Source organism: Pocillopora damicornis, chromosome 6 (genome assembly GCF_964200805.1).
Source record: "Pocillopora damicornis chromosome 6, jaPocDami1.2, whole genome shotgun sequence".
Classification (NCBI taxonomy): domain Eukaryota; kingdom Metazoa; phylum Cnidaria; class Anthozoa; order Scleractinia; family Pocilloporidae; genus Pocillopora; species Pocillopora damicornis.
Genome location: NC_142675.1, coordinates 24,642,571 through 24,664,842, shown reverse-complemented (window position 1 = coordinate 24,664,842; position 22,272 = coordinate 24,642,571). Strand labels below are relative to the sequence as shown.

At 37.2% G+C, this 22,272-nt stretch overlaps 1 protein-coding gene across 31 annotated transcripts; it reads left to right on the top strand.

The window, feature by feature from the left end:
- The first annotated feature begins 88 nt into the window (after nucleotides 1-88).
- Nucleotides 89-22,272, top strand: LOC113676232 (RYamide receptor). 31 transcript variants are annotated; one of them, XM_089209729.1, is made up of 7 exons: nucleotides 89-267; nucleotides 4,205-4,331; nucleotides 4,465-4,537; nucleotides 9,981-10,123; nucleotides 13,762-13,840; nucleotides 19,310-19,378; nucleotides 19,819-22,272. In XM_089209729.1, exons 6-7 carry the CDS (start codon nucleotides 19,354-19,356, stop codon nucleotides 20,940-20,942), a joined length of 1,149 nt encoding a protein of 382 aa, XP_089065855.1. In that variant the 5' UTR covers nucleotides 89-267; nucleotides 4,205-4,331; nucleotides 4,465-4,537; nucleotides 9,981-10,123; nucleotides 13,762-13,840; nucleotides 19,310-19,353; the 3' UTR covers nucleotides 20,943-22,272. The 31 variants fall into 31 exon arrangements, with proteins under 31 accessions (XP_089065855.1, XP_027048660.2, XP_089065852.1 ...); XM_089209726.1 differs by having other exon boundaries at nucleotides 128-267; nucleotides 4,435-4,537; nucleotides 19,305-19,378; XM_089209728.1 differs by lacking the exon at nucleotides 89-267 and adding an exon at nucleotides 2,578-2,945.

Genomic DNA, 22,272 nt, shown 5'->3' with positions numbered 1-22,272 from the left:
GAAAACTTTTGCGCGATAAAGTGAAGCGCCAGCCACCCGACCCAGTGGAAATTTTGACGTCAGGTGGTATGCAGGTCTCTCTACGTTCAAACCTTCGTGATTTGCCCAGATGATAGACACGTTGTTCAAATATTGTTCAATGAAAGAAAGATCAACATGAAAAAATTAGTGGTGCACACTGTTTGAACCGAGACGGCTGAGTTATCACAAGTAGCCGAAAGCGACTGATTGCAGATTGATACGATTTTTCCTTCTTCTTTGTCAGAGGTAAGCTTTGATGATTTTAAACCTCAAGAGGAAACTATTACCTCGCTCTCCCGGTGGGCTGTTTATCTACTTCTTTTCATCACAATTTTCTGTCGACTTCGAAAACTTCAAAATATCTGAGAACTTTCACCAGTGCAGTTGAGGACTTAGACAACAATTGTAAATCGGTACTCAAAAATTTGTGGTTTTCGGATACCGAACACAAATAAATATAACGACTTCAGCCCAGTAGACGGAAATCGGCACAAGAAGGTCAATATTCTAACTGAAATCGTGATAGATGCTCGCAGAAAATTTCCTGCTGGAAACATGATATTTTGGTGCAGATAGAACATTTCATTTTCGTCTCGATCAGATTCGCGCCTAGAATTTCAAATAGTTCGGCATCAGACAACAGAAGCAGGACCGAGCCTAGGAGAATCAGCTCAAGCTTTTGCTGTTGCATTTGGCAAAGTTTACGCGGAACTCGAGGGCTAACTTCGATCCTCTGACGTCTCTGCTTTATTTTACTTGGAAGTACGTCATGGCCAGGTCATAGTACTGAAACAGTTAGTTCGACAAGTGCCCTTTAGATATAAATCTTGCAGCACTATTACAAAGAAAACAAACCTCACGAACACACCGGTAAACAAAAGGTTTGAAATCAGGTAGGTTGGCGTAATCAATATCAAGATAAAACGTATTTTATGTGGAAGTTAAATATGTAAATATCAATTTGTAATAGTTCGTGATTTCGTGCACATAATTTGTAATCCTTCAATTGAGTCTTCAAAGAGGGTTTCCCTTCGACCTTTTAAAACTTATTATCTAATGTTTACTTAAAACGTTGTAAACTTATTGTGGCCCTCAAAAATCCAACGGATTTAAGGTTTTAAAGGTTGAGACCATGACATGATAAATACAGCGCTTGTGTTCGCGTGTCGTGACCGCCTATAATTTTGACGAACTATAAGTTAAAACGTTCTTGTTTTCTTGACTTAGGAAAGAGGAAAACAGAGGTAAGGAGTTCTTACAGTGTAATACTGATTTTAAAGACCTATCTATATCTTTAATGTTATTAGGAAACTCTTAAAAAACACGATAATTAATGACTGGGGGGCCTTCTAGAGAATTATACGCGAAAAAATTTCAGGAATTATAATTGACCAGGTCACTACGGGGGATGAGTGATTTTCATGCGCGTGCAGCGAGAATTTCTCGCTAGCGCACGCCAGATACGGAATAAACTGCTTTTGAAAGTAACAGTTATAATGGTGGAGAGTGTTAAAAAAATTTTAGGTAGAAATAGCAGCTTGCTTGACTTAAGAAACGTCCCCGAAAACTGGTTCGAATCGCGGATTACAGGTAAAAGGTTTATAGTGCGTGTGTCTCGCGCGGCCTAAAAGGGTGCTCTTGGTCTTTAACGAACGTGGATGCACCTTGATTTTATTTAAAAATGTAAGCTCCTTTAGATAAACAACAAATGGGCAGACGCTGAACAGAAATGTTAGTGTGGTTTTCTAGTTTGGAGAAATGACTCTGCAGACGCCGAAGCGCTTGATATCACGCAGACTTTTTCAACAACTATAATTTTAAAGCCCAGTATGTCTGATCAATTATTTAAGTATCTCCTATATATTTTTGTTCGCCCGTCAAACTTTAAGTAGTTCTCACTAACGATGGCTCCGATAAGAATGACAGGAAACTCTTTAGAAAAAAACAACACAGACAACGGATCAAAACAAAGCCATTCCGTAAAAGACCTTGATACATTCCAGGGTTGTACATGAATTTTAAATTCAACCTAATCCGCTTCTGAGTGGCACTTTTTTCTGATAGTTCGTTCGTTTAGTATTCGTGTAAGTAATCTAGGGATGACTAAGTGTATCTACACTCCCCTTTTTTATGTGGCAATTAATATTTTCGTGCTGTTTTCTAGTCTTCGCCTGACTTATCGCTGAAGAAATAAGAGCAAACTGAAGGAGGCTACAACGTGCGGCGCGTTGTCTTTTCAAAGATCGTAATCTTGGAATGTTTACGGAAAAGAAAGATAGACAAACTCACACTGTTAGTCAGCAATTTTCGCACCGCTTAACCTTCGGATTAAACCATGAAGAGTATACTGTCAGAGAGTTATCAAGATAAAGGGCAAGTGGAGAACAAACAAAATTTCATCTCGTTACTATGAAGCACAATGATAGTTAACGCTTATATGGGCATGATACTGATTTGAGATGTTACGTTTACGTGACTGTAAGGGATAACTGAGGTGTGATAGGTGACTGAAGCCAGCCTCTAATACTTATAAACCCGGATAATCCAAGCTTCGGCAATGACCCTTTAATCTGTTGGCTAGTTGTTGTTTTGCCGGCTTTTTATACCCTAGTGGTCTCGGAACGCTTAACAAACAAATCAACGCTACAACTTTCATTCCAGATGTTTAAAAGCCGATTTCGAGAGCTTATTAACTCAAACTGTGGGTAAGAGCATCTTACACCTTTGTTTCACTCTTCTGTTGCTACCACAAATATGAGGCGTCTTATGCCGGATTGATGGTGAGCATACTCTGAAGTGCAAACGAGCAGGACCTAAATTTGTTCAGTTTGATATCAGTAAAATATCAGCTAGCCGCGGAAGAAATCGCTAGAAGAAGTACGTCATTACATTTACCCAAGTATATTTTCTTCCACGCATGCAAGGTAAGCCCGAAATTATTTGAAATTTTAATCCAAAGGCTCGCAGCCATGATTGCTGCACGTGAAGGAATGTTTTGGCATACTCGTAACACCCGAGTGACCCTTGGTTTCGAATAGTTTGTAAACAAGTTTCTATTCTAAAAGCTGAATCGTAAGCAGGTGGGTTCATTACCATATAAAATCGTTACGCGGGTAAAAAGTTCTAATATTAGTAAAGAATATTTCTTAACTCTCGCCGGAAAGCGATAAAGAAAGATTTACACGAAAGCGCGAATTGTGGGGAGAAATGCAAATTTGAACAATTGTTATTGATGAAGTCTTGTCCTTTTGGCGCTAAAATAAAATACACGTGTGACAAATGAATGCAATCGTCTTGATTGAACAGATTCCTGCAAATGTTTATCTCCAAGGCCTCTAGAAGGCGCTGGGATTGCTAATTTGCTATTGATAGTAATTCACTAAATTCGAAAGGAAGCAACCGTGGGCTGTTGTCCTCGTTCGGCAGGCTGTGGATCAAACCAATGATCCAACAAAATAAACTAATCGTGTCTCTTAGTTAATGTTGGATCTTTTTAATTCTAACTTAGATTGTAACTGAACATAGTTTAGTCTTTTAACAACAATCCGGTGACAGTTTAACAACCACAAAGAACACTTAGCTCGTTTCATTAGCTTAAAGGCCTTCGGGCGACTTAATGTTTCCGAGAGAGCGAAGTTTTTACGGAAGTATATTGGCTGTCATATTGTATTATGTTAATAGTATCTCTTAAGATTTGAGTCTTTTAGGTTAAGACGGTGTATCATGGCCTCGTCTTTTGTTTCAGTTCATTTTTTTGTATGCCTTCGTCTAGTCCTTGGGTCGAATGTAGAGATCACCTGCCCGTAAACTCAACCGCGCGCCGAAGAGCTGCTTCAACGTCCGACTGATATGATAAATGCATTATTAGTTATAATACATTACTTGCTTGGAGTCCGCAATTTCATTACGTTTCGGCGCCGAGCCCACTAATTTTTCAACATTTTCTACTTGAGAATTCACTTTGTGTATTATACTCTTAGTAGCATTGGGCAATTGGTCTAGGAAGGTACATCTTAAGTAGTATTGGAACCAATTATGGAACAATTTCTATACAACATGCAACTCAACTGTGTCATTTTTTGACAACTGATTTGCGCGGACTTCCGGTAATATGTGGCCAATTGTGTTCTTCTAGAATAATCTATTGTTTACCCCGCTGACTCTGTTTTTGTTGGTTCTGCAGAAAAAGTGATGAAATAATAAAAGAATACAGTTCAAACAGGCGTCCATTCAAGTTCTAACACTGAAGTCACTCAGCGTGAAGCCAGAAAGGCGGCCGAGAGCTGAGCTGAGCGCTACAGCATTTTCCGGTTTGTACCTATAGATTTATTCTGTTTAATTCCTTTTTCTGAGAATCGTCACAGGAAACACTTCTTACGAACATTTGTGCGGTACTTTTATTGCGCTTTATAGTTCTGAATTACAAGTTTTTGGCCCTCTTAGCTTCACGGAATAAGCTGAGGTTAGAAAACAATTCAAACCGAGGGAGCTGGAACGGAGATTGCATTTAATCGAGGTAAATTTACTACTAGTTAGATTCTTATCAACATTAGAAGTTACAGTCATCACAACTAATTTACAGGTTAGCTTTGAGAGGTGAGTGCAGCAGAGTCTTTGGATAAATCTATAAACTACGTGTTTGTGCGACCAAAGCTTCAAGACCGAAAAACAACTGGAAGGAGAAATGAAATTTGTCCAGCTTTACAGCGAAACGTAAAGCTTGCAATTTAACCAAATTCGCACTTTCAGCTTGACTTCCCTGACACGCCGAATCTGAATTAATCTAATGGTTGTTCGGCATTTGACTAAAAAGAATATCACCTTAGATATGGTTCGATGAAATACGTTGACTTTTGATTCGGACTGAGAAAGTATTTGAAGCTGAGGCGTACATATTTACGACTATAACACTGAGGCCAGAATCACAGCTTCATCATGTTCAGTAGTTTTAATTATATGCAACCAAATTGAATTACAAATATTTACCTTTCTTCGAGGATGCAGTGTGTTTGTACTGATATCAGGCATTTTCCCGTGGAATTTAATTCAAGGAAAGACTTTTGGAAGGTTAAGTGACCTCACGATCACATATGCCGCTCTTTATAAACAGGGGAGACATTTGGCTACAATACTAGTTATCCAGCTAATTATTCTCTCCAAAGTTTTCTGTCATGTTAACCTTTCAGTTTTGTATTTTTAGTTTGTGCCTGATTCAATTAGGATAGAACTCTAAAAGAGAAACATACACGAAAGCCTTGGTAGCTTTCCGCCGTTTGCGTTGTCACCATATGTCCCACAGCGTGGGAGAAAGAAGCCGAAGGCGCCATAAACTTTCCTGTTTACTTCGATAACTTTGTGCTCTTCATTTTTCTTAAAGTCATGGTAACGAAAAATAAATTGAAGTGAGCGTTTGTTTGGTACATTTGGAACACTTTATCTAATTTGGGCGCTGGTCCTCAGTTGGGAAAGAAGATAAGTAATTAACACAATTTGAAGCAGTAGACAGTTATAGAGATACTCTACTGTGAGGTCATGCAAGGCCCTGTTTCAGTTCAGAAAGTAGCTCGAACCTATTGTCGCATGAGACTGAAGAGATACATATGTAAAGAACTGTATGTCGAGGTAGCTTTCGGAGGGGTCGAAGGATAATTAATTATAACTCATAACAAAGCTATAAGTTAAAACAATTTCCATCAACTTCATATTAGAGAAATGATTGACGGAAGATGTAAAACATGGTGTAAGATTTCAACAAAAATATTCTTCAGAGAAACGAGCCAAAATTCGCAGTTTTGAAATTGAAATTGAATCCGAGTCAGCATAATGCTTCATGGCAGGCATTTTCGCCGCGTGAAGCACATACGAACTCCTTGCATACGCACACTTTCATTTTACACTTGTAGAAAGAAAGTGGTCACCTTCATGCTGAAACAGCGATGTAACACAGATAGTTTAATTATGTTCAGCAGCTTGCATCTCATGTGAGCAGAAACTGAGACAAAAATGTTCAACTTTCTAGATTGTTAAAATGAGTCGATTGTCGATCACGCTGGGCACACACGTAAGAGCGACAAAAAATGAATCCGTCAAAATATAACAAACATTTCTCTCGCCGTACGTAAGACAAACCACTGAGAAGTTTAAATAACTCGACAAGTTTATTTGCATTTTGTTCTCGCACGTTTTCAAAATGGGTGACTAATATCCTTTCAGTTACCTGTGACTGTCATTATAATATATGAAAAGCCGTTATTTCACACGCTAATATAACTGGAAAGTAGAGATACAGCTTCATGATAAGTTTGGTACGTGATTGGGGGCGGATTTTAATTGGAACCATTGTTTTTTTGCTAGCGTGCTGCGGAGAATTCCCGAAGGCGTCGTTTGAATTGTTCAAAACGGCCCTGTGGTTAATTTGACTTCTTAAAATGCATCATTATTTAATGCGATATCATTAAAGCAATCGAAAGGAAAATGTCAAAGTGGGAAATTATAGAGCTAGCTGTGCCAAGAAAGAGTTATGTTAAGGTGTGCTTCATTTTTCTTTGGCGCAAAACCATGACATGTGAAATGAATTATAATCGACAGTTGAAAATTCTTCAGTTCGCTTTTTTCCCGCAATGATACCGAGACATTCTAAATTTTTAAAAAGAAAGATTTCTTATTAAATATCCAAGGTTTACGTGGGCAGGATGTTTGACAAGTCCCACGTCCTTTAAATCGCTGAAATAGAATTAAGAATTATTTTTCACTAAGTTTACATTGAAAAGCTGTCAATTTTTTGTAATTGGGATTCCTCACACCTAGATGAGAATATCAAAGAATCAACGAAAGCTTTCCACTCGACTATATTTATCCAGTCTCAAACTGTTCTTTTTTTACTATGTTTCCTTCTTTTTATGCAGTTTTTGTGCGGTCCAAAACGAGCGCGGTTTTCAGTTTTGAATCTAGGATGAAGCACGCTCGCCATGATTAGTCAATTTTAGCTTAGGGGTAGGAAAATGCGGGCCGTATTCTTTAGAGGAGACCGCTTCGCACGTCCAGGGACGGCAAGAATTTCCTTTATTAAGAGCTGCCGCTATACAACGAACATCTCATAAAAATGTTTTCTTGTTCCTTACTGTGAAATGTGAAAACATGAAATTCCAGCAAAAGGTTCTCTTTTGTTATTCGATGTTATGAAATATGAATCTATCAGGCCCACAGCGGTAAGTTGCAACGCTAGAGAATTTATCACCAAAATATTATAAAACTTCAAGTGAACAGCTGATTTAGCCAAATTGTTAATGAAATGTTCTGACATCAGTTTAGATGTAATCAGCTGCTGATATACTGTTATGATTGGTCGATTTTTTCCACTCCATTCGAAATGCAAACGTGACATTTTGTTGATTGCAACAGGAATTTTGAAAGCAAATATTACGAAAAGAAGGTGAAAGCTGCGTACACTTAGAAATAAGTGAACTTTTGAAAACGAGCTACCATTATTTTAAAGAGCATCTTAATAAACAATTGGTTGGTTTTCAAAATTAAGTTGATAAAGGAAGGTGAAACATCGTGGCGAATTTTGAAAAGCGAACCGGCGTTGCAAGAGTTGTTTGCTCTGACGACAGCTTCATATAAACGTAAGAGCTGATAGCATTTAAAATTTGCCACAGAGTTTTATTTACCTTTATCAACTAGCAGTGGATAACCAACGCAGCAAAACCTCCTTCATTTGCTTCTTAGTAACTAGAGGTGTTGATAGCTAGGTATTTCAACTTTGCCGACAGACACTTTGTTGAGCTTGAGTGAATATAAATAAATTACTTTTACAACGACTTGCTTAAAGAAATTCTGCGCAGAAAGCACTCAGTAACATTGGTTAGAAAGGTGTAAAGTAGCTTGAATATTTCTTTCTCGTGGAATACAGACATTTCAGGTTGACTTGAGCATATTTACACACAGTGATAGCTATAACTGTTTTTTTTCACTGAATGATTTGTCAGTGCATAAATCACAGAGTGCACTATTGTAGTAAACACACTTTTGTCAAACTGCGTCGACGTGATTGGTTCATTGGAGAATGAAGTTGATAGATCTTCAGTTCGTAATATTTAGTTTATCGGGTCTGCTTAGGGCTTGGGTGGTTTGAGGACAAATATTGCACAATCTAGCGGGTGAAAACCTTTGTATGGGTTTTAATCTAAATATTTCACGTTCGCAACGCTCTTCTGAGACCCATAAAATGACGAAAAGTTTGGTATGGTTTTGCTAAAGCTGTAATTACTGAGGAACCGAGGAATCCGAAGTCGAGAAGTTGTATGATGGACTGATCGTCATATTAAGAAAAGAAAACAGACCGGTGAGTTCGGTGAATGTGTTCTCATTGAGACCGGAAGGTAATGAACTGATAGCTTTGAACTAAGAATTACTAAATTATGGCACAATTAGTGTTCAAACTTCTTTGCCCTGCTAATTTCTCGTTACCCATCATTGCTTTTTCTTGTGTTTGTTCTACTCGTTTCCGGCTTTTGTTTGTTGTTGTTGTTGTTGTTGTTTTGACTCGTTTTGTTTTCATTGTGAGTGCCATACGTTGGTCTATTTATGGCAGTGTGAGAGTTAATTGTAGTCCTCGACAAGCAAGCCCTCTGTTGGTCAATCGTTTAGGCGGTGATTCACAGCTTGAACTACGTTATCGTTCCCGAGATAGAATAGAGTTAGCACTCAGCATAAAAAGGAATAATTTTAATGTTTAGTATCGATCGTGAGTTAAGCCAGCTTGAAGCATCCTGTGAATAATAATAAAAAAGGGTTTCTTGAACTGCTTAATCTCACTTGTTTTCAATTTCGAAAAGTGAATCTAAACCTTCTCAATTAGCCCAATTAAGCCGAGTTCTTTCTCGCTGGTAATGGGAGAAAAGAAGAGAAGTAGTCTTAAAAGTAATCTCGAGAATATTACCGTGAAAGTAACTCTAAAAGTCAGCGTTTCTTAAACTTTGATCCTTAATGTGACAGAGCCACACAAGGGCTGTGAAGGAGACTACTTGTAAGCGTGGTACCAATGCAGTTTATTTCTGCTCACAATTGTTCAGACAACAGACCACAAAATAGCTGTCTTAGATATTTTATAAAAATTGGAAAGGTCTTTTTGGCTCTCTATCGAACGATGTTTTTGTTGGAAACTTTGAAAATTATTGCTCCTTTTCTTTTACAAAATTGAAAAAGATCGGTGTCTCATCTCGACTCACCCATCCAAAAGAATAACAGTTGCATGCGTGTCATGCCTATGTTTGCATTTATATCTTCGACCAGCTGTGCATTGAGGTGAGGTCGGGGAAAACAATGACATGAAGTGAATTTACGTGTTTTGCAATTGTCCCTTAAATTAATTTAACCTTGCCAAATACCTAAATTCTTCTCTTCGTAAATGCATTTACAAAGTTAATTTCGAAAGACGCATTTTGGTGATGCTTTAATTTTTACTGTTGACACAACTAATTTTAATCGATGATTTCTAACGACAGTAGTTTTATGATTATTTACACGGTTCTTTTTCCTTTCACTGCACTTAAATGAGCCGGTTTATTTATTAATTCATGGCATGTTACGAGCCTTCTAACTAGTGGTGCACTTGACTGTGAAAGAGATGTCATTATTCGGCAATTTACACTGCCTAACCCGCCGTTACCGCTTGATAATGGAGAGTTTTTTCTCGCCAAGAATTCCTTTTGGTTACGAGAATCACATCTTCGCGAACATTTTCGATGAATGACGTCGAGGGAACAAATGACTAAATCGTTTTAAGCTATTGTTCCCAACAAATCGTCGATGTTATTGGAGGACAAATTTAATAATGGTTATCACGTGTAAACAGCACATATAGCGTTTTGTTCTCTTTTTCCGTTTTCATTTGACTACTAAGTTCGTCAGGTAAATATTAATTAGTAGCTGTTCCACTAAGTTCTTTATCTTAGTAGGAGGTGTGAGACAGTTTCCACATCGAGCCGCGTCGATCAAGTCATCTCTGTTGGTGAACAGGGCCGCGCGCTACCTGCATTCTTCTCGTTTGACAGAAGCCCAACCAACTCATATCATATTCAAAGGAAACAGGTTTCGTTAGGTAGGAGAACATTAATTGTGTGTTTTAATCATTATTACTCCTGAAAAGCTACAAAGGCTCTTCCTCTTCGTCTTAAGAAATCCAACAAGATGGTCAATGCTCTATGGAGAGGTGTGTTTTGAAGAGTATTCGATAAGGGTTTAATTTTTTTTGTTTGCCAGGATGAAAAATAAGTCACTGATGAGGTGTGATATCATCTTATTGAATCGTACAGAAAACGAAACTGTGTTAGTGTTGTTATCACAAATTTTAATTAATCATTCAAACGGCATATTTTGTGCATTGTGAAAAACAAAATATGTTGTAAAAACTACAAGAATAGTCTCATTCTTTCATTTCACACCTGATAAATTCATCTCGGTTCGATTTTACGACTTCGCTTTTAAACATTAAGTACTTTACGACCTTCTTTCGAATATCTTACCTCATCCATTCAAGAACCGGTTTCGTGTCGGTAAAACTCTCTTTAAAAACAGAAGACGAATTATGAAAGACTTCATAAATGATAAATGAAATCAAATATGTTTTATCATATTCTAATGCCCGGCGCTTTTTTTAGTCAAGTGTCATCAAAATTGGCCGTTAAAACGCTGCGCTGAAGAAAAACTCGTTTGAGAGGAATTATCATTTTCTTTTTGAGAACAAATATCCTAACAAATCGGCACAAAAACCATTAGGAAGTTCCATAGAGAGTTCTATATCCCATTAATTTTAGATTATGAGCGGAATTTTACCCGTTTCTTCATAACATGCCAGTTCTCAGTTTTAGGATATGAACTATATTTTTCCTGACGTTATATAGCTCGTTAAACATAGGTCATAAAAGTTTCACCTGACAAAGTACATTAGAGAGAACATAATCACTATAGTACATGGTTAGGGAGACATTATATATCATAAAGTCCGTTTGGTTGAAAGGTGTTTTTAATCTTAATGTCTGTTTCTAAAGAGGATCGTTCCTTCTATCGATCCAATATTCTCCAGTTTTCCATGAACGCCATGACTCGACTTAAGAAATAAGCGAGAAGTTTTTCAATTTTAGAAACGCATAATGTTATTCGGTTCTTTCAGACATTAGGGGGGAAAAATCGAAAGCTATATTTGCAATTAAAATCATTCTTAATAATGTACTAATTTACTTTGAATTGGTTAAATTTTCGGGTGACTGCATCATTTTGGTATTCATGACTGCAGATTGTTTGGTGTCAAGAATAACGAAGGGTGATTAATTTCCTTTGAGCCATTTATTATCATGTATATGAACGCAGTGCTAATGTGTTTACATGGGACCTGAAAGGAAATCAAGGGTATTGTTTGATGTCTCTTTTTTCAATATTTCCGCGTTCATGTTGATTTTTATCGCTACGATGGCCTTGAATTCTTTATACGGACGGGAAGACTTAAAATAAACAAATGTTTAAAATCCGGACAGTATTGCGTTTGCGTCCTTTTAAGTACTATGGAAAATTCCGTCGCATACCCCCAACGAAAAGTTCTTACATAAACAAACAAGAAAAAATTACCAAACATTTATTTTTGGTTCAGTTTCCTTCATTGCTATAAGACTTCTGGATCAAGATCTTTAAATTAAATTATAGATAAGGTATTGCATAACACTTCAAACTTCCGTGCGAAGAGAAAAGCGCTTATGGTAGTATTTATGTTATGGTCGGTGTTATGCTCATGTTATGATCGGTGTACTTGGCTTTTCCACTGCTTAGTTGCACTGGAAAGTTTTTAGCAAAAGTTACGAACAGAGAAAGTTTTTTTTGTTTCGCAAAATCAAACAAAGGCTTTTCTCAAAGAGGGATTTTCAACTGATTGTTAAATTTATGAAACTGGGTCTCAAACCATGGAATTAACTACACACTTCCTGATAAGCAAATTTGTGTTGTTATTAATATACCCCTCACTGTTTTCAATTCTTTCCTGACATGATTAGGGAGAGTCTGTTGTGAACTTACACTTGCAATAAATTTTTCATGTGTACTTCACTTCTGCAGGCGTGGGAGGTGGTCCAAGTAAACAAACGATTTTTTTTGTTTTTCTCAAACCTTTATCTTCATACTAAGTAAGACTTTGACTGACTTCGCAAATATCATTTCTGAAATCGTTTTGATCTGAAAAGAACATTACTAGATCTCAACTCGTTCAGTAACCGTCATAAGACATTTGCATTCTGCTTCTTTTAAATTTTTCCCCTGGAGGTTCATAGGATTGAATTTCTGAAATCAGCATAATGCAGTGTAGATAAAACTGACCTCGTTCAGCTTGTAACAAATATATCTTAAAAAACCAACAGCAAAACTGTGATACTAACTGGCAGGACCTCGCCAGGTTGATTATTTAGTGCTGTGACGGACGTCCCAAGTTCACTTGAAATAAATTAATGCAAGAATCCAATGTGCAGAGGCAGACGCCATTTTTAATTTCTGAAAGAGAGCTAATTTCACGAGTGTTTTTGTGTGATGGCCTCAATAAGTAGTTTGAATTCGATTCTGAATACAAACGTCGCAATCGTGAGTCAAACATCAAATTTCAGACTCACCGCGGTGAATTAAATTCATAATTTCTCTTAATTTGGATCTGACAGGTTGACTTCTACTCATAGGTCCATAAAAAGAGATTATAATCTCTTGGTCTGTAACCTTTATTTTACACTTGAATAACTTGTCATTTGGCAGAGGCTAAAAACGGTTGCTACAGAAAGAGCGCAACAAATCTTTTGAATTTCTCGTTTTTTGTTGCTCTGGTGCCTAGCGCCCTCAGGTCGTTTCTTTTTGTGTGGGGTCTTAGTCACCTGCGGAAGTTTCTAGGCCTCATAAAGAATCCCTGAATCCTTTTGAATTTTTGTTCGTAGTCAAGGTCGTTTTCTTCGCGGGGGAGTAGTGGAATGGGGGCCCAGTCACCTTCATATAATTTTTCTAAGACGTTTGTCTCGGTCGATTCTGAATACGAAGTTTTCTGAATTATTTTGTGGTCGTTTTGAGTCGTGATTTTGTCCGTGAACGTGATCATGTAAGAAACGCGGGCACCAATACCGTGTTGATTTCAAGGGTGTGAGTTAGAGCGTGGGTCCTTTTTTTTTTTTTCAGTTGACAGATGATAATTTTGAGTCATAAGGAATATTTCGTTAGCGCTAATTTCCTGTAACAAGCCCGTCGAGATCTTTATTATTTTCTTGTCGATCTTCAAAGAGGGATAGAAATGAAATCAACAGTAACTTTCTCAAAAAGCGTTTCACCATGTAAGAATGGTTAATTGTGGAAAATTCAAGAATTAGTTTTAAAGTGTATGCAAATTAATCAAATAATAATGACTTATCATCTGACCCTGAAACATCGCATTGAACTTCTATTGGCAATTTTAAATAATCAACAAAGCATCAGTAACTCCAGACAGTTATTGGCGCATTATGCTATAACGTGCCCTCCCTTGTTGGTTTTGGTCACTGTGGAGAGAGACACCCTCGGAAGCCTTCTAATTTTCATGACTTTAAATTATTGGATTTTACAATGGATTTTCTTCACCCAGCAGGTGTATTTATTTTTCAATGACTGCAACGTCGTTTTTATCGATAGGTGTTTGAATTAGAAAATCAAGTAATTAATCATACGAAGTCTCTCATTGATTAACAGAACAGTTATCGTCAAAGAGTTTCCGCCGGTTTATGTGAAGATTGAAATCGAGCGCTTTACTTCTGTTGGACGACCGAACGTGAGTAATTTCTTCTTTGAGAAAAAGGCACCGATCTGAGTGGGGGGGTGAATCAACACCTAAAACCTGAAAAAGTAGAGTGTGGGATCAATTTCATTTGTTTCGTTTACGGTTTATGCAATGTACAATGATGTAAATAGTGCAGATATAAGCCGGAAAATACCGCGAGGAGAAACAATATGCGTTTAGAGGACTCTTTGTTTCGACGAAAAGAGTCTCAACAAAAAAAAAGTACAGAACGAGGGTTACGTCGTCGCTAAAATTGAAAAACGAATTTATTTAGGTCTCACTGATATTGACTGTTTGTCATTTGAAGCCCCAATCGTCTTAATCAGGTGATGTTTATATTTCTGGAATACGAAAGGTGTGTTTTAAGGAAGGCGGCGTGCCCTTCCCACATATTTCGTTTAAATTAATAGTGATGTTACTTTTCTTTTATTTTGATATCTCTGATTCTGTGATGAAGGTAAAGGGTTTGCTAGTTTCGTAATCTAGACTTGGAACTTACTGAAGTGACAGTGAAGTAGTGAGAGCGAGTTAATGTTAATCATTTTATATTTCTCAAAATCATTTACGCTGACAGACGATGTGTCTGAATAAAAGTCTCTCAATTGTTTGAAAACTTGATCATTGCAAAGAATGAAAAGTTAGTATTTGTAAGGGTTTCTTTATTAAGCTATTGTTCCTCTCTTACTGACTTAACCCTCGCACACACACAAAAAAGAAACCAAACGTGGTGACAAGTGTAAACGGACGTACAAGTGAATAACGCCCAGTGTGAAACCTGTCAATTCTGTGATGAACGCTGTTAAGGACGAAAAGCTTTACGCCACGGAAGGATTAAAAAATTTGAAGTTATGAGAAGCGTAAAATATCATCCAGGAGGGTAATTTTTTCTGCAAGAGTAGCTTTGTTTATCCTTAGGCAAAAGCTCTTGCTCTCAATCACCTGCTTTTCGAAAAGGAATGTTTTACAGACAAAGATCATTTATTGTCGCTAGCACCTATCGGCGAAATTACTTAGTTGACGGACTCGAGCCTTGATCTTTCGTGCAGGTGCTGAAAGGTTCAATCACGATGGGGGGGAGGGGGAGGGAAAGTATAGGAGTGTCGAGTGTCTAGTGTGATAAGCTAGCTCAGCTTCAAAAGTAGGTGAAATATATTTTTAAAATTCCTCTTTTGGCTGCTTACTTCTGATGTAAGATTTGGTTGACAAGATAAGGTTCGCATCCTTGTCAGTGTTTTAAAACTTATTTGTCAATAATTATATCTTTATTAATTATGGAACATTCGGGCCGACTGAATTCGGTTATTATTCTTTTAAAACACCGCACAGTCTAAAATTAGTGCTTTTAACCCAAACACACTTTGTTAAAAGCTTATAGACATACAAATTCTTAACTTACCTAAAAATCGTTGTCGTTGTGGCTGGACTGACACAGTGATCCTGCATGCGTCCTCATTTTCATCAAACATTACTGTTTCTTACCGAAGTCAATTTTCGCACGAAAAATGAAGATTATTGTGGGACTACTAAATTGAAAAAGTAATTTTCTTAACTTGAACAGTGTAAGTCTTCACTGAAGATACTTATTGCAATGTTCCACGTTATAGACATGGCAAGGCTTACTCAAGGTGAGAATTAACTTTTTGAAAATGGTTTAATATTTTTTTCGTAACCAATCAAACAATGGGACCTGAAAATATATTTAAAGATCACGAGGAGCGAGAGAAATGGTTGATGCGTTCCAAAAACTTTGAAAGTCACCTTTTATGGACGCTAATTTCTAAACAGCAGCGTGCCGATTTCGCTCCTCTCAAATAACGTCAAAAAGGGTTCTCTGAAGAATGTAAGGTTCGATATACTTCTGGAAATCCAAGATATTCATATTTTAAGTAAGTATCTAATTTAGTATCTTATTCTATCCTTTTCGGTGAAGAAAATTCGTGAATGAATGTTTGAATTAAATTAGCAGTTTGTCCACAGCGTCTGTTTACCTGGTTTGCCACATTTCACGAGTGATATGGGAATTTAGATCATATGAGTAAATTTTGTCATTACGATATCAAAATCAATTCCATTGTAAAATAACATCTCATCAGAAGAAGCTTTTTTTAAAAAAGCTTACGGGCGACTTTAACTTTTCAAAATTTTATTCTTGCTCTTAGCCCAGGCGGTAAACGATTAGCCCATCACTTGTTGGATTTTAGTAGACCACAGAGGGGCTCTTTTCTCTTTTCAAATTCCAGAAGATATTATGAGATATAAGCTTTTAGAGTAAACACGCGGCTGTTCCTGATAAATTGCGTCGGCGATTGACGCCCAATTTTTCATTAAATCCCTCTCTTTGGGAAAGTTACATTACAACGATTTTAATCTTTGCTAAAACATTACGTTAGTGTAAGTTCCTCATGTACATCACACCTCACGATCAATGCTATGAAAAGAAACCAATTTTTAACTGTTTGCCTTAAATTGATCACTCAGTACTTCCAAACAAGCTTTTTCTGAAGAAAATGTTACGCTTATTTGAACATAAATCATTTTTCTGCTTCAATACTTTATCAAACATTAAAACAAATTAGTAATTACATCTGAGAAAAGTTTCCTCCCTGAAAGGATGATACTCCTATTGGTGTCTACTTAGTTGCGTTGTTTGAATAATTGATGTCGTCTTGTCTCAAGCATTTTAATTCGTCATGTATTCTCACAAAGCATCGAGGCCAGAACTTTCTATCTTTATTCATACGGTGTGCTAAGATTACCAGAATGTTCCTGCATACATATAAGCCGAATTACTGCGAAAAAATTGCCTACTCTAATCAAGAATCTATAAGGTCTCAGCTTGTTATCAATGATGCGATTCCAATTATCGTCTTCTACCATGGAAACGGAGCAATTTTCTTTTTATCTCTTGATTTGCTGCTCTATTTGCTGATAACACATCGAAAACTTGAAACAAAGAGAGAGAAAAGGCTTTTAAATTCGTCTACCAGTGTTACTGACTAAACACTCTATCTGAAAATGATTAGTTTCACTATTGTAGTACCTCAAGTGGAAGAAGTTTGAGAGAAAAAACAAATGCTACTCTCTGACCGGCTTTAGCGAGGAAAAAACAAACTTGGTGAAAGAGAAATTTAAAAATTCAAAGGCATGTTCGATAGATTATATTGACGCAAAACGTTTGTCGAACAAAAAGAAAAACCTTTGATTCATTAGGTCTCTATTGGCATGTCAGTATATAATGTAAATTACGTACCATTAATCAAAATACGTATTGCCTCTTCATGCCGCCACATATTTTGTGTGATGTTACCCATGTGAATTTAGAAGTAATCAAGACCTTACCACCGTTAGAGCCTATGGAGGTTTGGACTCTCAGCGTGAGGTAAAGACCAAGAAATAAATGGGGTAGGTTTCCAAGGAAACTTGAGCGCTGCGTCGCGGTATCATGCAAGATTATTTTGTTTAATCAACGAAGCTGATACTGTAAATTGGCCTCCGAAGAGAGTTCTTGAAGCCGACGTTTCTCGCATCAGCCATCCGTTAGATTGAATCAATTAAGCAGAGAGCCGAGAGGTGAATGAAAATGATCCGTTTTCGTCTCAACCACATATAAGCCAAAGATTTTCCCCACTCCCCCCACTCATGTTTCATCCGTCCTCTCTAATTTGTTTTAATCAGTTTAGCGTACCTTTATACTTCACTACTGGAAATCTCTGATTTAATGGTTGATTATGAAGTTCTCAGTTTACCGCGTCGGTCATAATCAATAGCTTTCGAATCATTAAATATTACTTTAGGCCGACGAAACGGCATAAAAAAGGACCGCTTTCATTTAATATGTTACATTACCATCATTAAGGATTTTGGGAAATATTTTTCGTCGGTATTTATTTAAAAACGTTTTGATGATTCTCTAAACTGGTTGATTTATAAATTTAATTGAAATGAGCGGAGTGCAATATGCACTGAAATAGCAAGTAGGATTTCAGATGAAAATCGCACTCATCCATTTTGAAATCGCAAATTTAATATGCCAAATAAAGGATTTTAGTCAGAACAAATGTTTTATTGATCTAACACTTAGCCGAGGAAAAAAGTTGAAAAATTCGCAATTTGATTGCTTACTTTAAATAAGCCTTGAAATCTGATTGGCGGTTTTATTTTAGTGTTGCTTTCTTATTGGCTGGAAAAAGATGCAAGTTAGAGCAAAAAAATACAATTCATAAATAAATCACACTGCTGAGAGCTAATCATATTGTATGCATCACAAGTACTTTCAAAATAGATGTAATAAATCAAGAAATTCACCTTATCAGATGTTGTCTCAGCCTTGTTTTCCACTTTTATTGAACAACTCGTCGTTTTTTGAGGCACACAATCTAAGGAAAAAATTACTCTGGAGAGGCTTGTTTGCGTTATTTTTGTATTGCTGTTATACAACTTTTAAGAGTCTTAAGTTTCGATAAACCATGTTTAAATTGAAGTTCGTCTTTAAAAAAATATCGATACAAATAAATATTCCCACACAGTATTTTTCCCTTTTTTTTTCTGAAAAGCATTTGGATTATACTTTGAGTCCGATTCTGCTACCGAATTATAATCTATGGCAAAGAACATTCTGGAATGAGAATTATTCTTCGGCATTTATTATCCGAAAGAAATAAAATTACGCCGCTTAGACGTTGTGAGTTTCTCAGGGGGTATGAAACGAATTAATGAAGAGCACTTAATACAACCTGGAATTAAAAACTGGATTGATAAGGTAAAATTAAAAGCACAAATTTCCTTTTTTTGGTGCGTTTTATTCAGGAATTTAACATTATTTTATTCAAAACTGCAGCTGTTTTCATAACCGAGATAGTTACCTGGTTTGTGCGCATCAAGGCAAAATAATAAGATTAAATGTTGTTTTTCTTTAACCAGGAAGTATCATTACTTGTTGAACTTGATTCATGGTCAAGTTCAAATAAGGCCAAAAAACTTTCCTCGAGCTTTTTTGTTTAATTATTCAGTGTCAATATTAAAACCGATATCGAGAAAGAAAAACATGCAGAAATAGAGCTTTCTCACCGACAAAAAACGACCGGCTCATTGAGTGCTCTGTAATTAAATGTTACGACCCACAGAGCACGATCATCGTAGTTCATGTCATCAGTTGGCGATTCTTCTTCCATGATTTAAATTAGTTACACTGAGTTCGTTTTCCAGCGCCAAATAATATTTCACCGGCGCTGTTGATTGACTCTGAAAGTGTGAAACTCATTTTTCATTTTACCATTACCATTTACATCTCAATGGAATCATAGAGATAACAACTTTGTTATTAAAACAGAGAATTTTGAGCAGTCAAAGGGTTGATTGCTTATGTCGAAGTCTAGACCATCCCGTGGAGAAAACTTATTATTATGTAAATGGATGGTATAAGAAGTAAACTCAATTTAATTTTGCTCTTTCGAAGGCAAGGTGCTTGGTTGGTGAAAACTTGTGCTTCAATTGATCAGCTATTGATGGTGGAACTGAAAAACGAAACAGGTATGTTTTCTTCTCGAGGCTTCTTGCCCATTTTCCCCCGCAAGTTTTTGCTGTAAATTAAAAAGAAATCATTACAATTTTGATTTCTCAACTGCGTGGTAAGAGTTTTTTCTAACACAGTGTAGAACCCGAATACTATTCTAGTTTCTGTGAAGCTAAGTTCATCTGACCACTTGGTGTAAAATGTCACATCAAATTTCAGCGTAGTCAATAGAGGTGTTCAAAATCTTTTGCTCAATAGGAACTTGTGGTGCTAGTTTATGGAATTTATGTACCGGCCTGGAGCGGTGAGTTTCACGAGAGTGAAATATGATACACAGGAATGCTATTTACGGAAATTTATGTAAAGTAATCTTTATTTACGAAAAGGATGAAAAAGTTTTCAATTTAACTGAAACGGTTTTTGTTTCATATTTCTCACTTTTTCTTTTATTTCGCAGAATTTTCCATGGCTTCTAACATGACACAAAATGACACCATCTCGCCACCTGGTGAGGGAGTCGTAGTCCCGCGAGACATTCAGGTTGGAGTCACAGTGGTCGCAGTCACAACTTTTATCCTGGCAGGAATTGGTAACTCGCTGGTGATCTACATCGTATGTACAGTCAACCAGATGAAGAGCTCAACAAACACTCTCATTGCCAATATGGCTGTTGCAGATCTTCTCATGACCATTGACATTCCTTATATACTCAAATGGGTGTACGTGTGGAATGGTTGGTTTGGTACATTTATGGGCACCGCCTTGTGCAAGTTCTTTCACTCAGCTCAAGTTGGTTCCTTGGCTGCTTCAGTGTTTAGTTTGGTGGCGATTTCTTTAGATCGCAGTTTTGGTATTTTATTTCCAATGAGAACTATAATGACCAGGAATGTTGTGCGTTTTGCAATCGCCGCGATTTGGCTCGGTGCACTGGCCTTGTCCATTCCGATTATGCTAGTGGTCAAGAACACCAAAGATGAAGGAACGGGAAATATGATATGCGACGAGAATTGGCAGCCCATATCACATAAAACCTACGCATGGTTTCTATTCACAACTTCTTACATCATTCCAATTTTGATCATTGCGGTAGTCTACTTCTTAGCGGGGATGCGCCTTTGGAGCAGGAAACTCCCAGGTCATCGCACATTAATGTCGCACAAGAAAGCTCAAGCGTCCAGCAGACGCGCCACAGTTATGTTGATAACAGTGGTTATCGTTTTTGCTCTTTCTTGGTTTCCATTTCAAGCCTTGGAAATCATAAGATTTATCGATCCGAAAATATTAACCAACTTTACAGTCCCAATGGCGGTTTGGTTTGTCATTCCGTGGTTTGGTTACTGTAACAGTGCTGTTAATCCAATTATTTATGTGATCTTCTCGGAGAATTACCGTCACGAATTTTATCGAATCCTCTGCAGGGGACCAAGCCGAAAGGAGCGTTACAGGAAGACTATTGTATACAGCCGCAGCGCAACTCGCACGACACGCTTATCAAGAGCTAGCTCATTGGCAGTCAGTATTCCTCTTCAGAAGTTGAGAGAAGAAGCTGACCATAGAAGAGGGAGTCCAGAGACGCCGTGAGTCCAGTCCAAACTACTTAAAAATCAGGCCTTTGCAAAAAGTTCTCCTGAACTGGGGAAGAAAAGGCACCAAAATTACTCAAACATTTCTCAGCCGTTGTGTTCGTTTTTGCTTCACCTTTCTTTTAGCAAGCTTTGTGATTCATGTAATTTTCAGGAAGAATTTCCAATCAAAAAAAAACCCTGACCTCTTTCTGACTGCTTTCGTTTTCCTGTTGGGTTTCGTTCCTTTTCTTCTTCTTTTCAGATTTCTTTGACTGAATCAGCGCAACTTGATATATTCAAAGAGCACGTTTTGCGCCAACTTTTTATTAGTTTTAATTTTACCATCGTTCTGATATTTTCACCCTGTAATTTATTGCGTTGAGAGTGGCACGGTTTCTTTCAACTATAACCCGTTTTAGTTATAGAAAACACCAGTGATATATCGCTGTGATATTACTGTGATAACTGGATCTGACAGATGTTTTGCAGTACTTTACCTTACCATAATATCGTACCAGAGGTACTACTACGAGTATGGCCGACGTCGGCCGACGTATACTGAAATCATTTGTTGTTACTGCCTCAATTGCCAACGAGTAATGAGCTACCATTCAACGTTAAATTGTTTCGTAGGTAAGACTCGTGCAGTGGGGAGTATTTGGGTCAATTTTGCCTGATATGTACCTCTGTTCTCTCAGAAACCTAACCCACCATAGTCGATTGTTTGGCAAATTATAGTATCCGTCATTTTTGGTCACACGGTGACAACTTTTTAACCGCGAATGTTCCCATTTTTAATACTAACTTAATCCAAAAATGTACGACCCCACTAAAATGCAACCCCGTTATAGACAGTCGTTAAAATGTGACCACATCCACATCCCCTCCAGCTTTTTACAAGGAAGTAAACGCCCCCTCCCGAGGACTTGTGCTTGTTGCACCTGTAATCATCAACCATCACTGGTTCTTATGAGAAATTAGGAGACTTATGTGAGCATCAAATGGAAATATAATGATTTAATTACAATAGCAGTAAGGACAAAAAATTTCCTGTAGATTAAAAATATTTCAAACAATTTGGACTTCGAAACAGTTTACTACGAAGAAAGCGAATAAAATGAAAACGATGACGAAAATCTGCCCGAGGAAGACTTGTAGTTGATGCACAAGGAAACGATTATACCACCTTTGTACTTTTATTATGATCTTAGAAACATTTCATTTTAACTGTAAATAAGTGAAAATTCCATGACACTAAATTTGCATTGTCAACACTAGTATATTTCCACGATAAGGCAAATAACGTGTGTTCTTTTGAACTTAATAAAGAGTTCTTTGCAATCTCA

Excerpts from the sequence above, each read along its gene's own strand:
- LOC113676232 (XM_089209729.1), top strand. The coding sequence starts at position 19,354 with ATGGTGGAACTGAAAAACGAAACAG. Across the intron at positions 19,379-19,818 it reads GGAACTGAAAAACGAAACAG|AATTTTCCATGGCTTCTAAC; the intron begins GTATGTTTTCTT and ends TTTATTTCGCAG.